This window comes from Melozone crissalis, unplaced genomic scaffold (genome assembly GCF_028551555.1).
Source record: "Melozone crissalis strain CALT ecotype California unplaced genomic scaffold, PUWL_Pcris_2 ptg000005l_1, whole genome shotgun sequence".
Lineage (NCBI taxonomy): Eukaryota > Metazoa > Chordata > Aves > Passeriformes > Passerellidae > Melozone > Melozone crissalis.
In genome coordinates this window covers 26,817,806-26,829,880 of record NW_026535783.1, presented here as the reverse complement: position 1 = coordinate 26,829,880, position 12,075 = coordinate 26,817,806, and the positions used below count along the sequence as shown (strand labels likewise).

At 40.4% G+C, this 12,075-nt stretch overlaps 1 protein-coding gene across 1 annotated transcript in view; it reads left to right on the top strand.

Moving 5' to 3' along the window:
- DGKQ (diacylglycerol kinase theta) overlaps positions 1-12,075 on the top strand; it is a 90,871-nt gene that overhangs the window by 70,537 nt on the left and 8,259 nt on the right. The window contains exons 18-24 of the mRNA XM_054289341.1: positions 918-1,069; positions 2,434-2,582; positions 3,169-3,350; positions 4,366-4,466; positions 8,674-8,820; positions 9,985-10,096; positions 11,507-11,659. Of these exons, the coding sequence (XP_054145316.1) occupies positions 918-1,069; positions 2,434-2,582; positions 3,169-3,350; positions 4,366-4,466; positions 8,674-8,820; positions 9,985-10,096; positions 11,507-11,659 (996 nt within the window). The remainder of the gene's footprint in view (positions 1-917; positions 1,070-2,433; positions 2,583-3,168; positions 3,351-4,365; positions 4,467-8,673; positions 8,821-9,984; positions 10,097-11,506; positions 11,660-12,075) is intronic.

Genomic DNA, 12,075 nt, shown 5'->3' with positions numbered 1-12,075 from the left:
GGCAAACGTTTCTGTTTAGAGGTGCAGTTGTTGAAATGTCCAGTGGACTTTTCTGTCATGTACCTGCACCCCAGCCTTGTGGCAGGATGGATGAAAGGTGTGCTGGTGATTTCTAATCTTTCTAGAACTAGTTAGAAATCATTTTACAGAACTGTTTATGGGCGGACAGGCTGGGTGAGCACTAGTCCCAAGGTGCATCTGTTGGCTGGAAATTTTGACCTCCAGTGGGGCTGCAGATATTGCTCCTATGCAGTCCATGCAGTGCCCCAGGAAATCACACCTCTGCCATGTCCAGTGGCTTCCTTTGCAGTTTCTGGAGGCTTTGATGGTCCTTTCAGCAGCAGCTTCAGTAAGTCATAAGATACTGGCACCCCTGAGTAAATCCTCATGATGGAAAAGCTTAGCTTACATATTTTTGAAAGAAGCTTTCAGCTTCTAATTTCATAGGCAGAAGTACACCACCATCTGCCCCAAACATCTTAATTTTTACATGCTTTGTCCATGTAAATTGACAGGCATTCTAAGTCAACCACAAAACTAAAGAAAGATTTTTCAGTTGGTTTGGGGAGAAGTTCTTGCTTTTCAAGGAAACTGTTTTAATTGTACAGAACTCTTATCCCTCACAGTTCTTTGGCCAGGCTGTTTACAGAAAATGCATAGGAAGGGCTACTTAAAATGCCTTTGTTTCTAATGTTGGGCTCAAATGTGTACTTGGAATTGGTTAAGGAGCCTTAAATTCCTAGGGAAGTAAGATCAGCAGCTAACCTGTCCATTGGCTGGACCTTGAATCTTTTCATTTATAGAATCTGGATTTTTTAGTAGGCATCAAGGAAGCATCAGGTAATATTTCTGAGACGCAGTATGATTTTCCTGCCTTTTCATAGCACTGACTTATCCTTTTTCTTGTCTTCTTTCAGGCTTCCAAGATACCACAGAATTGTTGCCCTCTTCTTGTATTTGTGAATCCAAAAAGTGGTGGTCTAAAAGGTCGGGATCTGCTGTACAGTTTTAGAAAGTTGTTGAACCCACATCAAGTCTTTGAACTTACCAATGGGGGCCCACTGCCTGGGTAAGTCATCCTGGGGTTTTTTTTGTTTTGTTTTGTTTTGTTTTTTTAATTTACATTGTTCTGTTATTTTTTAAAAGATTGATTCACTTATTTTGAAGATCTAAATTTCTTCTGTTCTGTGCCTGAAGATCAGGGCAGTGGATCATTTCCTTCTGACTGCTCTTACTGTGAGAACATATTTAAACTTTAGGATTATCTAAAGAAAAGAGAATAGAGTAGTTCCTGATGTATATGCTTCTGTCAAATCTAGCACAGTCTGGCCCTGGGAAAGTCATATGCACTTTACAGTAGCACATATTTAATAATTATTGAAAATAAATAGATTTTATAATTGAATGGAGATGGAAAGAGAAATGTAACATTTCCTGATGAGGGTGGATTTTTGCTTTTATTTCTTCTGATGTTTCATGGGAACTACTAGGAAAGTATAATAAAATTTTCTGTTTTGACTCTTGAAACTTGGCCACAGTTGCAGAATTAGCAGGGTTTGCCTGATCACAGCTGCAACATTTCTACAAGGAACAGAACATAATGTGCTTGTAGGAAGACAGGAACTGATGACTTGATTTAATGAACCCCACTTTGTTACAGCTTCATAAAACTGAAAGCTGTAGCCTATTGCTCATTCCTTCACTACTATTTAACAAAAAACTTGTCATGACAAGATCTTCAGAACAAAAGCTTTGTGGGAAAAATGCGGCTTATGTAGGAGACAAGATAAACAAGATACACAAACTAATTTTTCTGTCAGAGCTGTGTAATTCTGTTTTCTTATTAATGCACTTCAAGCTGCAACTTCAGTAACCAGTTCATTTTGTTTTGGCTTTGGAATCTTTCTGTAGCTTTATGGCAAAATGCTCCCACTTGTTCATTGCTTCTTGTGCAATGGGAAATAACAATTCTTTTCCATGATATGTTGGTATGTAGGTTGAAAAGCCACAAAAGGTAAGCATCACCAGGAAAACAGTACTATTAAGAAGAAAATGTACTGTGATACCTATGACTAAGTACAAAAACACCACCCATAATCAACATCCCCCCCAGGATTTAGAGAGTTACAGATGTTCACGTTGAAATTACGACTAGTCAGGTCTCTGTGCCCTTGAAAAAGGAAGGGATTAACCATTTAGTTCTGTGAAGAATTTTAGAGGAATATGGTTTTTTCACTCTTTTTAAAATCATCTTTATCTACAACTTCATATTTTTCTATTCATTTTGCTGAATTTGATCCAGAAACTGATGGTAAAGGGGCATAGGCAGAAATCCAGTAATACTGTGTTATTTTAAATAGCATATTGGGACTTTGCATTTCCTATATTCCATTTTAACTTTTCTTTTCCCCTGTGCTTCGCTTCACAATGGAGGTTTCACACATTCTCCAAAGTGCCCTCCTTCCGAGTGCTGGTGTGCGGAGGGGACGGCACGGTTGGCTGGGTCCTTGGTGCCCTCGAGGAGATCAGGCACAAGCTGGTGTGCTCAGAGCCCTCAGTTGCCATCCTGCCTTTAGGAACAGGTGAGAATCACAGCAAGAACACAAGCTGAGCGCAGAAGCCCTCTGGAAGGTTTTATCTTTATCAGTCTGACACAGGACTCGGTTTTGCAGCTGAGGTGCCATGAGATTGAGTTCTGGCTGGTGCTGGAAAGTAAACCACGGTATCAGCTTTTCAACAAAATGACAGTCATGCTTTCAGAAAAACAGCATCCGGAGAAACAAGCAGCAGGAGTGTTGATATGTGTGTGGGCGAGTGGGCAGGAGTTGGGAGGGCAAAATATCCTCCTCCTGACAACCACAGGTGCATCAGCCGTTGCTGTAGACAACAAACTCACTTGCTCCCTAGTGCCTCAACTCCACAACAGGTTTTTTCCCTACCACTTTTTGTGCAAATGCTCCAGTGCGTCTGTATGCAGTGGTAAGCACATGTGCAAACACAACACAGCTTAGATGTTTGGTTTTTTTTGGGGCTAGTTAACTTTTCCTTCCAAATGAATGAGTTGTGTGACTTGATTGGAGCACTTTAGTGCAGTGTGATTTGTAAAACTGGGCTGATGCACTGATTGTGAAACACAGTCACCTTTTGGTGTTCTTCACTGTTGCCCAGGTAATGACTTGGGGAGAGTCTTGCGCTGGGGAGCTGGCTACAGTGGGGAGGACCCATACTCCATTTTGGTTTCTGTGGATGAGGCAGATGATGTTCTTATGGATCGCTGGACTATCCTTTTGGATGCAGAAGAGCCAGCTGAAGGAGCAGAAAATGGCATTGCGGAACCTGAGCCTCCCAAGGTGAGCTGGGCACTGTTTGGGTGTGATTCTTAGGAACTGTTGCTCCAGTGAAAATCACAAAGAGGATGGGAATTAGTATAGTTGCTGTCACTTGGTTCATATGAACTTGTTTCAGTTTAGGAAAATAAAACTGTTAACTGTAAATGGTGATTTTGGAGCCCTATGTGAATCCTGGTTCTGTCTCTTTTCAGATGAAAGGAAGAAATGGACAAGGGGCTTGCAAAAAAAAAAAAAAAGGCAGGAAATCGTAACAATGGTAGCAATTGTCCAAGATTTTAGTCTGGTCACTGGAAAATCCTAGGCATTATGAGTCAGTTGGAGGATTTAAGATGCTCAGGTTCCAGCTATTTTTCACTTAGTGGAGACAGGGGCCTTTTTTCTCCATCTGCTTTTTAAAAGGGAAGGATGGGAGAGTAAGGCCTACGATAAAAGAGTTGTGGAATGAACTGGCATGCAGAGAAAGATTTAATGGGAGAAATGGTCAAAATCTGTAGAAACTTGAGGTTGGCATATAGGGAGCTAGTTAAAGCGCAGCTGAGTAGATGAAGTCAAGTTGTTCATTCATCTGGTGTAAGCTGGTTACCTTCCAAAGTAAGTAAGATTGTCTTCCCAATGATGTAATATAAATCCATGGCTGATGCCAAAAATAATAGTGGCATTAGTGTTCAGCAGCTTGTGGAGTTATTGCATAGAATTGCTTTGAGAGGTTGAGTTGGTTTTATTTCTGCATTTGCTTTTATTTCTGCCTTACTATGCCTGTTACTTTTAATTAAAATATTAAATTTTGAAGTTTCTGATACTTTGGAAATAATGACTAAGCATGTCAACAGTTGTTCATGCAGCTTTATTTTTAGTGCAGTGTTTCTGTAAAATGTTTTCCAGAATCTGTTAAGATGCAAGTGACTTGGAAGAATCATCTGCAAAGCTTGCTTTTGTTGAAAAACTTCGGAACGTCTTCACTGTTCATTTATAAATGTAAGCAGGAAATGATAGCTTTTTTTTTCCTTTTGGTCAGATTGTACAGATGAACAATTACTGTGGTCTTGGCATTGATGCAGAGTTGAGCTTGGACTTTCATCACGCTAGAGAAGAAGAACCAGGGAAATTTAATAGCAGGTAATCCTGGAGCAACTAGGTATGAAGGTCAATGGTATTGCATTACTTCGAATTTACACTGCAAATGATAATCTTAAATGCTACAGGTATCCACTAATATTGCTTGTGGCATAGCTGGGACAAGGAGGAATTAAGCTAGCCAGGAACTCATAGACACAAAGTTCCTTTGTTTTGTTGGTTTGGGTATGGTTTGGGGTTTTTTTTTCCTCTACTGAGAGAGCAACAAAGCAGTTTTTGGAAGCCATGTCATTGTTATTCAGTATTTTTAGTTGCCAATCACTGCATTGTTGAGTTTAGTGAAATTTTGAGAGAGCGGAAATATCTCTTGCTCAAAGCCTTTAGCAAGAGTAAAGGCAGTGCTGCTACATGAGCAATAAGCACTGTTCAGAAGTGTTCAGAACTTCTACTGTACCTTTTTTTGTTTTGCCTAGTGCTGTTGCAGCACCTGCATATAAGCATAAAAAACTCTCTATATATCAAGTGAGAATGTTATTAAAAATGTATTGACGAGACCTTCCTCCTCTCTGGCATGCACATCAACCAGTAATGGGACTTTTTCTCCTTCCCATAATTGCTGAAATTGATGAGCAAAAGAAATCATGTCTGTGTAATTAATCAGTAATTCCTTATAGAAACTGGTTTTGTTTGCTTTCCTCTGTGTTTGTGATTAAATGCCTTCTAAATTGTCTCTTGGTTGTCAGAGTTACAACAGCCGGTTACAACTATGCAGTGTTCAAACTGCAACTATTAAAAATATTCTCTGACCAGTTATGAGTGCAATGATGTGTAATCCAACCTGTCTTGTAGTGTTCTGCCTGTCATTACAGGCATTGCTCGTGGTGCTCTTCTTAAAAACTGACTAATACAGTTGTTGATGTAAATATAGGTGGCTCCTGGTACATAAGTTGCTATGAGCCACTGGTTTGCATTTTCAATACTTGACTGAAAGCATCTCAGGTAGTAAAGTCAGGTAATAAGTTTGTGTACGGCAGTGTCCATTCTAGTAGGAGAAACTTTCCTAGATGGACTTGTGCAGTTAATATAATGTACAAGTTATGTTCATTCTTTCTTCAAAATATACTACTCCATATTTGCAAAGCTGCAGCATTTCAAAATGTGCATCCTCTTCTTATTGCCACTGCATTTAAGGGATGTACTTTGATTGCTATTGCCCTGTGTGCTTTTCATCCTTGTCTTCATCTCAGTCATTTCCCAGTGTGCAGCATCCATAGTGCAGTGGACAATGGCTTGGTATCATTCTTGCAGAGTGACTTGAAGGACTTGTGGGAAAGAAGAGAATTAATTTTTTTCCCCAAATCTAAAGGACTATATACTTCTGTAAAGGAAACATGAAATAAGGAATTGAGGTACATTTTTGCAGACGCCAAAAGCTTGTGCATGCTAACAGTGCTGACACATGATATTTACCTTTGACTGACTGTAAAAATGACTGCTAAAATAGTTGAATTTATGCTTCCCCATCATAAGCAAGTGCACACTCTTGTCAGTAATATTAGATTCTTTTTTTTTTTTTTTCAATATTTCTAGTAAATTCACTAAAAATGGTATCTACTTAATGCAAAATGCCACAGCTGCTGGCAGGCAAGGTCGCTACTCTTTGAGTGCAGAACAGGAAGGTTTGGGTTGTGGCAACAGAAATTGCAGGTAGTCCTTGGAAGAACTACAGGATTGAGTGCTCTTCTGAAGCAAGACCTTAAACTGATACATGTCCCAAAAGCTGTGTGCTCTCTGGCCTCACTCAGAAGAGCCTCTTTTTATGCTCTGGACTGCTTACCTTTAGCTAGCAGCTCAAAGTGTAGTGGTAACACCCCTGCAGGAATTCAACGCTGATCTTGCATTGCGGGGCAGATAAAAATAGTGTCCATTGTGACAGTGATGGTCTTTGCATTGGTGAATACCAAACTATATAAGTTTTCTTCACAGTGTAAAATTTAATGACAGGGCATCTGCCTTCATTCACGGAATCACAGAGTGGGTCAGGTTGGAAGAGATTACAGTGGTCCTCTTCTCCAACCTCCCTGCTCGAGCAGGGTCATCCCAGAGCACTTGGCACAGAATTGTATTCCAGATGCCTCTTGAATATCTCCAGTGAGGGAGACTCCACACCTTCTCTGGACAATCTGTTCCAGTGCTCAGTTAGAAATGGCAAAGAAAAGTAAAGAAATTGTTCCTCATGTTCAGGTTGAACTGTGCATCAGTTTCTGCTCATTGCCTCTTGCCTTGGTTGTTGCCTGGCTCTGTCTTCTTGATACTGTCCCTTCAGAGACTTACAGACATTGATAAGGTTCCCTCTCTTCTTGACACTGAGCAGGCCCAACTCCCTCAGCCTTTCCTGGTTAAAGAGATGCTCCAGTCCCTTAATAATCTTTGTTGCCCTTCACTGGACACAATCCAGGAGCTCCATGTCTCTCTTGTACTGAGGAGCCCAAAACGGGACACAGACTGAAGATGTACCTCACCAGGGCTGAGCAGAGGGGTAGGATCACCTCCTTCGACCTGCAGGTTATGCTCTTCCTACTGCACCCAGGATCCAGTTGGCCTCTTGGCCTCTGTCCTGACACATGGACATGGTCAGCTTGTGGTTCAGGACATGGACAGGACACATGGACCAGGACACCCAGGTCCTTCTCCTCAGAGCTGCCCTCCAGCAGATTGCCCCCAGCCCGTGCTGGTTCATAGGACTATTTCTCCTAGGTGCAGGACTCTCCCTTTGCTCTTTGTTGAATTTCAGATTGTTTCTCTCTGCCCATCTCTCCAGCCTGTCAAGGTCTCTCTGAATGGCTGCAGAGCTCTCTGGGGTATCAACCAGTTCTCCCAGCTTTGTGTTGTCAGTGAACTTGCTGAGGAGGCATCTGATCTTCATCCAAGTCACTCCCAGGGGATCCTGGAGCAGTCTTTAGGATTGCATACTGCAGAAGAGGCCACATCTTACTTGTACCATCCAAAATGGCAGGAGATTGCCATGGCAAGCAGTTTCCTAAATGCAAGGTTTGGGAGAATATTTTGCGCAATTTAATGCAACTTTGTGCTTATTTTACAGAGATATGCAACTGTTCTGCAGTTAGGGCACTGTGAAGTATTCTTTCAGTTTCTGAAGGCTTCCTTTCTTCATGCAAGAGAAATTAATACTTCTTGGGGATATTGCAAGTGTTGTTTTTCCTACTGATATTCCAGCATTTTTCAGTTCTATCCAAATTAGACAAAAGCTGTCTTAGCATAGACACATCTTGCATCGAGCAGAAGTTTATGTTAAATGGTGTTACCTGAAGTACCTTTAATTTGGTGCTATTTTAAACTGTTAGGACATAGGACTAATCATTCGCAATGTAATAATTTAAGAAAACTGAAAAGTAAGTCTCTGTCTGAAGATTTGGCTGTAACCTGCATTGGCTGTCTTCCCCACTTTAATGTCTACGGTATTTAGATGTAATGCTGGAGAGATTTTGCAGAGATGAATTCCAACAACAACCATTTACTAGTAGGGTAAAATAATGGAAATTTATGCTTTTTATTTAAAGGTTGCCCTGAAGGCCATGTATCCAAAGGTTTCCATTATAGAAGAAAATAATCTGTGTGTTTGACTATCTTTTGTTTATGTTATTCCTAAAATATTTTGCCATTTCTAGGGATGCCATAAAAATCTTCCTCATCTTTTTTATTCTAAAATTAGAGATGTTAGAGCTCTGTCACAAGTTGAGATTACTAAGCCTGTTTTAAGTTTCTGAAGCTAAGTATATTTCAAATTAATTAGGAATGTATAAAGCTAAGATTTTCAAATGTTTTTTTTTGCTATAAGTATTGTAGTATTGCTTGAGAAAACAATTTAAAATTGGTCATGATGACCTCTAAGTCTTAATCAAAAATGTAATCTTCCAGCCTAGGAGTTTACATTTCAAAGAGGCATTGTATTCAGGCAATGCTTCACGAAGGGACCATTTTTCTGTAATAAAATTTCACAATCTGCACATGCCTGAACAGCAGAATCATCCCTTAAGTAAAGGTATGTAAAGTAGCAGTTCATGGTTTATGCTTTGTTTTTATGCAGTAAAGCTAGAAGAATTTGAAATGGGTTTTAATTGAAAAACTCTTTAAATATACCTGCTAGAGGACAATTGTGGTATACATACAGGAAAGAGTGCTATGCTTGGCCTTACCTTTTAGTTACAAGATCCTTGTCTGCTCCAAGGTTTCACAACAAGGGAGTTTATGTGAAAGTTGGGCTGCAGAAGATAAGCCACACTAGAAACCTGCACAAGGACATAAAGCTGCAAGTGGACCAGCACGAGGTGGAGTTACCAAGTATAGAAGGACTCATCTTTATTAATATACCCAGGTAAAAATAAGAGGAAGGATCCTTTGTGAGCATGCAGGACTGTGTGTGTAGAATTGCTGCTCGGTGTTTGAGCATCAAATCCCAAATGGCTAGGTAACAGGATCAATGACCATCAGCCTGCACACACTTTCTGACATGCTGGGGACTGGGTACCTAAGTAGTTCCTGCAGTGAAGGCCAGGATTTCACTGTAAGACACTGCCCAGGTCCTACAGGCAACTGGTCAATATACATGAAGTGTGCAATGCTACCTGGGTAGCCATGGAAGACCACAGTTCAGATACCTTTACAGGTCTGTGAGTGCTTCCTTGACACCTGCAGGGAGCTAGAGTAACTTGTGTAATTCCACAGGAGATCTGGCTTCCTTAGATGTGATGTTGATTGAGGTAGGTTTTTTATTTGCACAAAACCAGCAGGTAATTAATCCTGCCATACTATTATTTTTTCAAGTACTGTCTTGTCTTAAACAACTTGCATCTCTTTGCATTTCAGTCTGAAAATGTTTCATTCAAATACTCCTTTTTACATGTACACAAATACACATTGCACATGAGAGCTGTGGAGAAGAAAAGATCCCAATTAAGTGATGAGTAGTTCATATGCCTAAACAATAAGCAAGTGATTTGAGTGGGAAGGGTCAGTACTGCACAAAAAGCAGATGGTTTAAATTGTCAGAAGCATTTCAGAGGACTGAAGTGTATGAATATCTGCCTAACTACAGGTGCTTTTGGCCAGGTACAAGAATGAAATCTTGATAATTGTTTTAGCTTTAGTTTCTCTTCAGTAACTTCTGCGAATGTTGTCAAGACCATTAAGAGCTATGTTAAGTTCTTTAGTCTTGAAAATTAAGGGTTAGTTTAGCTGTAACCTGTGTTTCCCAGCAATCTAAAACTCTACAGAGTTACCTTCTTCCTATTTACACCTTTGCTTTCCAACTGAAACTATTTACTTCGCTTCTTTTACTACTAAAAGATCTGATAAAAATTCTTCCAGATTTTAGAAAAAGGACTCCTGCTTTTACAATGCAGGAAAACTGCTTCCTCCAGCTGGTGGGGGAGCAGAGTGTGTAGCTTTTGAAGGCTATGAAACCAGCCACCTTTAGCAGGGCACCAGGGAGCGTGCCTGGGGCAGAGCACAGGTGGTCACAGGTGTGCTCTCCACACAGCTGGGGCTCTGGGGCCGACCTCTGGGGCTCTGAAAGTGACAACCGCTTTGAGAAGCCTCGCATCGATGACGGCCTGCTGGAGGTGGTTGGTGTGACTGGCGTCGTGCACATGGTGAGTTGGCATCCCAGTCAGCTCAGGAGAAACATGCATTTTATGGGACAGGCTCATTTCTGTGACAAGCAGCGCATTGCAAGTGCAGTTATGCCTCTTTCTTAGGGTTGGGTAAGAACAAGTAGTAGGAATGTAGAACTTGTTAAAAATCCATGGGGATTTTTATGCTTCATGACTTAACTAGACTTTGAACCAAGTAGAGAAACATACGTATGCACATATATATATATATATATATATTCTGCAATATATGTGTATATATAAAATACAAATATATGTCTGTATTAGGGAATGCACTGGCTTTCTCATAACAGGTATCATGGTGTCCACATGGAATGGTTCATGGGATGAAAACAAGATTTTACTATAATATTACAAAAACATGCACCCTTCACCTAGTGTATTTGTGAAAAGTCTTGTTGTACCTCATCACAATCACAGTGGAGATTCCATCAAGACAGGTTGTTTTATAATTATCTGCCACAGGCTTTCCAACACCTGTCACTGAGAATATGATACTTGATGCTCTTGATTTGAATGCTACATCAAGCAGGTGGTATGCTGTTCCTGCAAAGAATATTATGACTCAACTTATGGAATTCTTTTTTAATTCTTTCATGTATTACATATTTTTACAATGATTTGCTATTAGTAATGCACTCCTGTGGGATGGTAGGTTATTTTTGTCTTCATATCTTACCATGTTTAAAGAAATCTGCTGCTGAAAAACTATATGTGGTCAAGTAGCTAGAGATAACTAATCCATGAAACTGCCAAAAATGGAAACGTGGGTGCTTAAATTTTGTGGAGCTTAATCTTTAGTGTTGGTCAGCTTTATTTTGTAATTTAGATCTTCTAAAATACACTAAAGAGTTGTTTTGGTAGAGACCCTTAAATCTTTTGTGAAAGTAGAAGCAGCTTTGGAGTATAAATGTTAACAAACCTGTGCTTTGGATTTGTGATATTAAGGTTTTTACTCCCACATTTAGAGTTGAGTTTGGAAGAACTCTCTCTGATTAATAAACTGCTTTTAGACTTTGGAATTTCACATGTGCCAAAGTCTGTGTGTATAATTAGGTGTTTTTAGAAGTATTCACTGTGTTATGGAGGGGGAAGCCAAAGCAAACAAGACCTTTGTGAGTGTTCCTTGGCCAACCTTTGTATGCAAACACTTTGCTTTGGGAGTTGTTTTGCCTCCTGCAGCCTGCAGGGGAGTTCTCCTTCCTGGACTAGCTGAAATAATTAATGCTGAGGCAGTAAAGGTATCCTAGTTTTGCCTAAGCAGTTTTTTAGCTGAAACTTTAAATGTCAGGTGAGAATAAAATAATATCCACCCAGTTTAATTGCAGCTAGTATTTGTACTTCTTGTTACTTGGGGTGATTGATATCCTGGCTTTTACTCCCTAACAGGGTCAAGTCCAAGGTGGTTTTCGATCAGGAATCCGCATAGCTCAAGGCTCATATTTCCGTGTAACGCTCCTAAAGCCAATTCCAGTTCAAGTTGATGGAGAGCCCTGGATTCAGGCCCCTGGCCAGATTATAATTTCTGCTGCAGGACCAAAGGTACTGGGTGTGGGTTTCTCTTAGCAATTTGACTTTGTTCCTCCTGCATTGGATGTTACCATATTATCTTGCTTGTCTGTGTTCTCATGCTGAACCCTAAAGGAGCTGCTTAGCACTACATGGTAACTGACATGACAACTTCTAACGAGCACAGTTTGAAGGCTCTCTCCAGTGGCTCAGATGATGCTCATGTTTAAAAAAATAGTCCCTGAGCTTTGGCCTAGTGATCCAATTTTTCCTCTGTATTGAGATCTGCAGGCAGTGTTGCTTTTCTTGAAGCAGGGCAGTTATAAAGGCCATGGTAGTAGTGCAGTGTGCGAGGTAGGAATCAGTCTGCTGGAAAAGGGAAGGTCTGTCAGACAGCAGTAGCAAAGGAGAAAAATTAATAAGAGAGGAACAAGCCCTGTGAGAAAGAC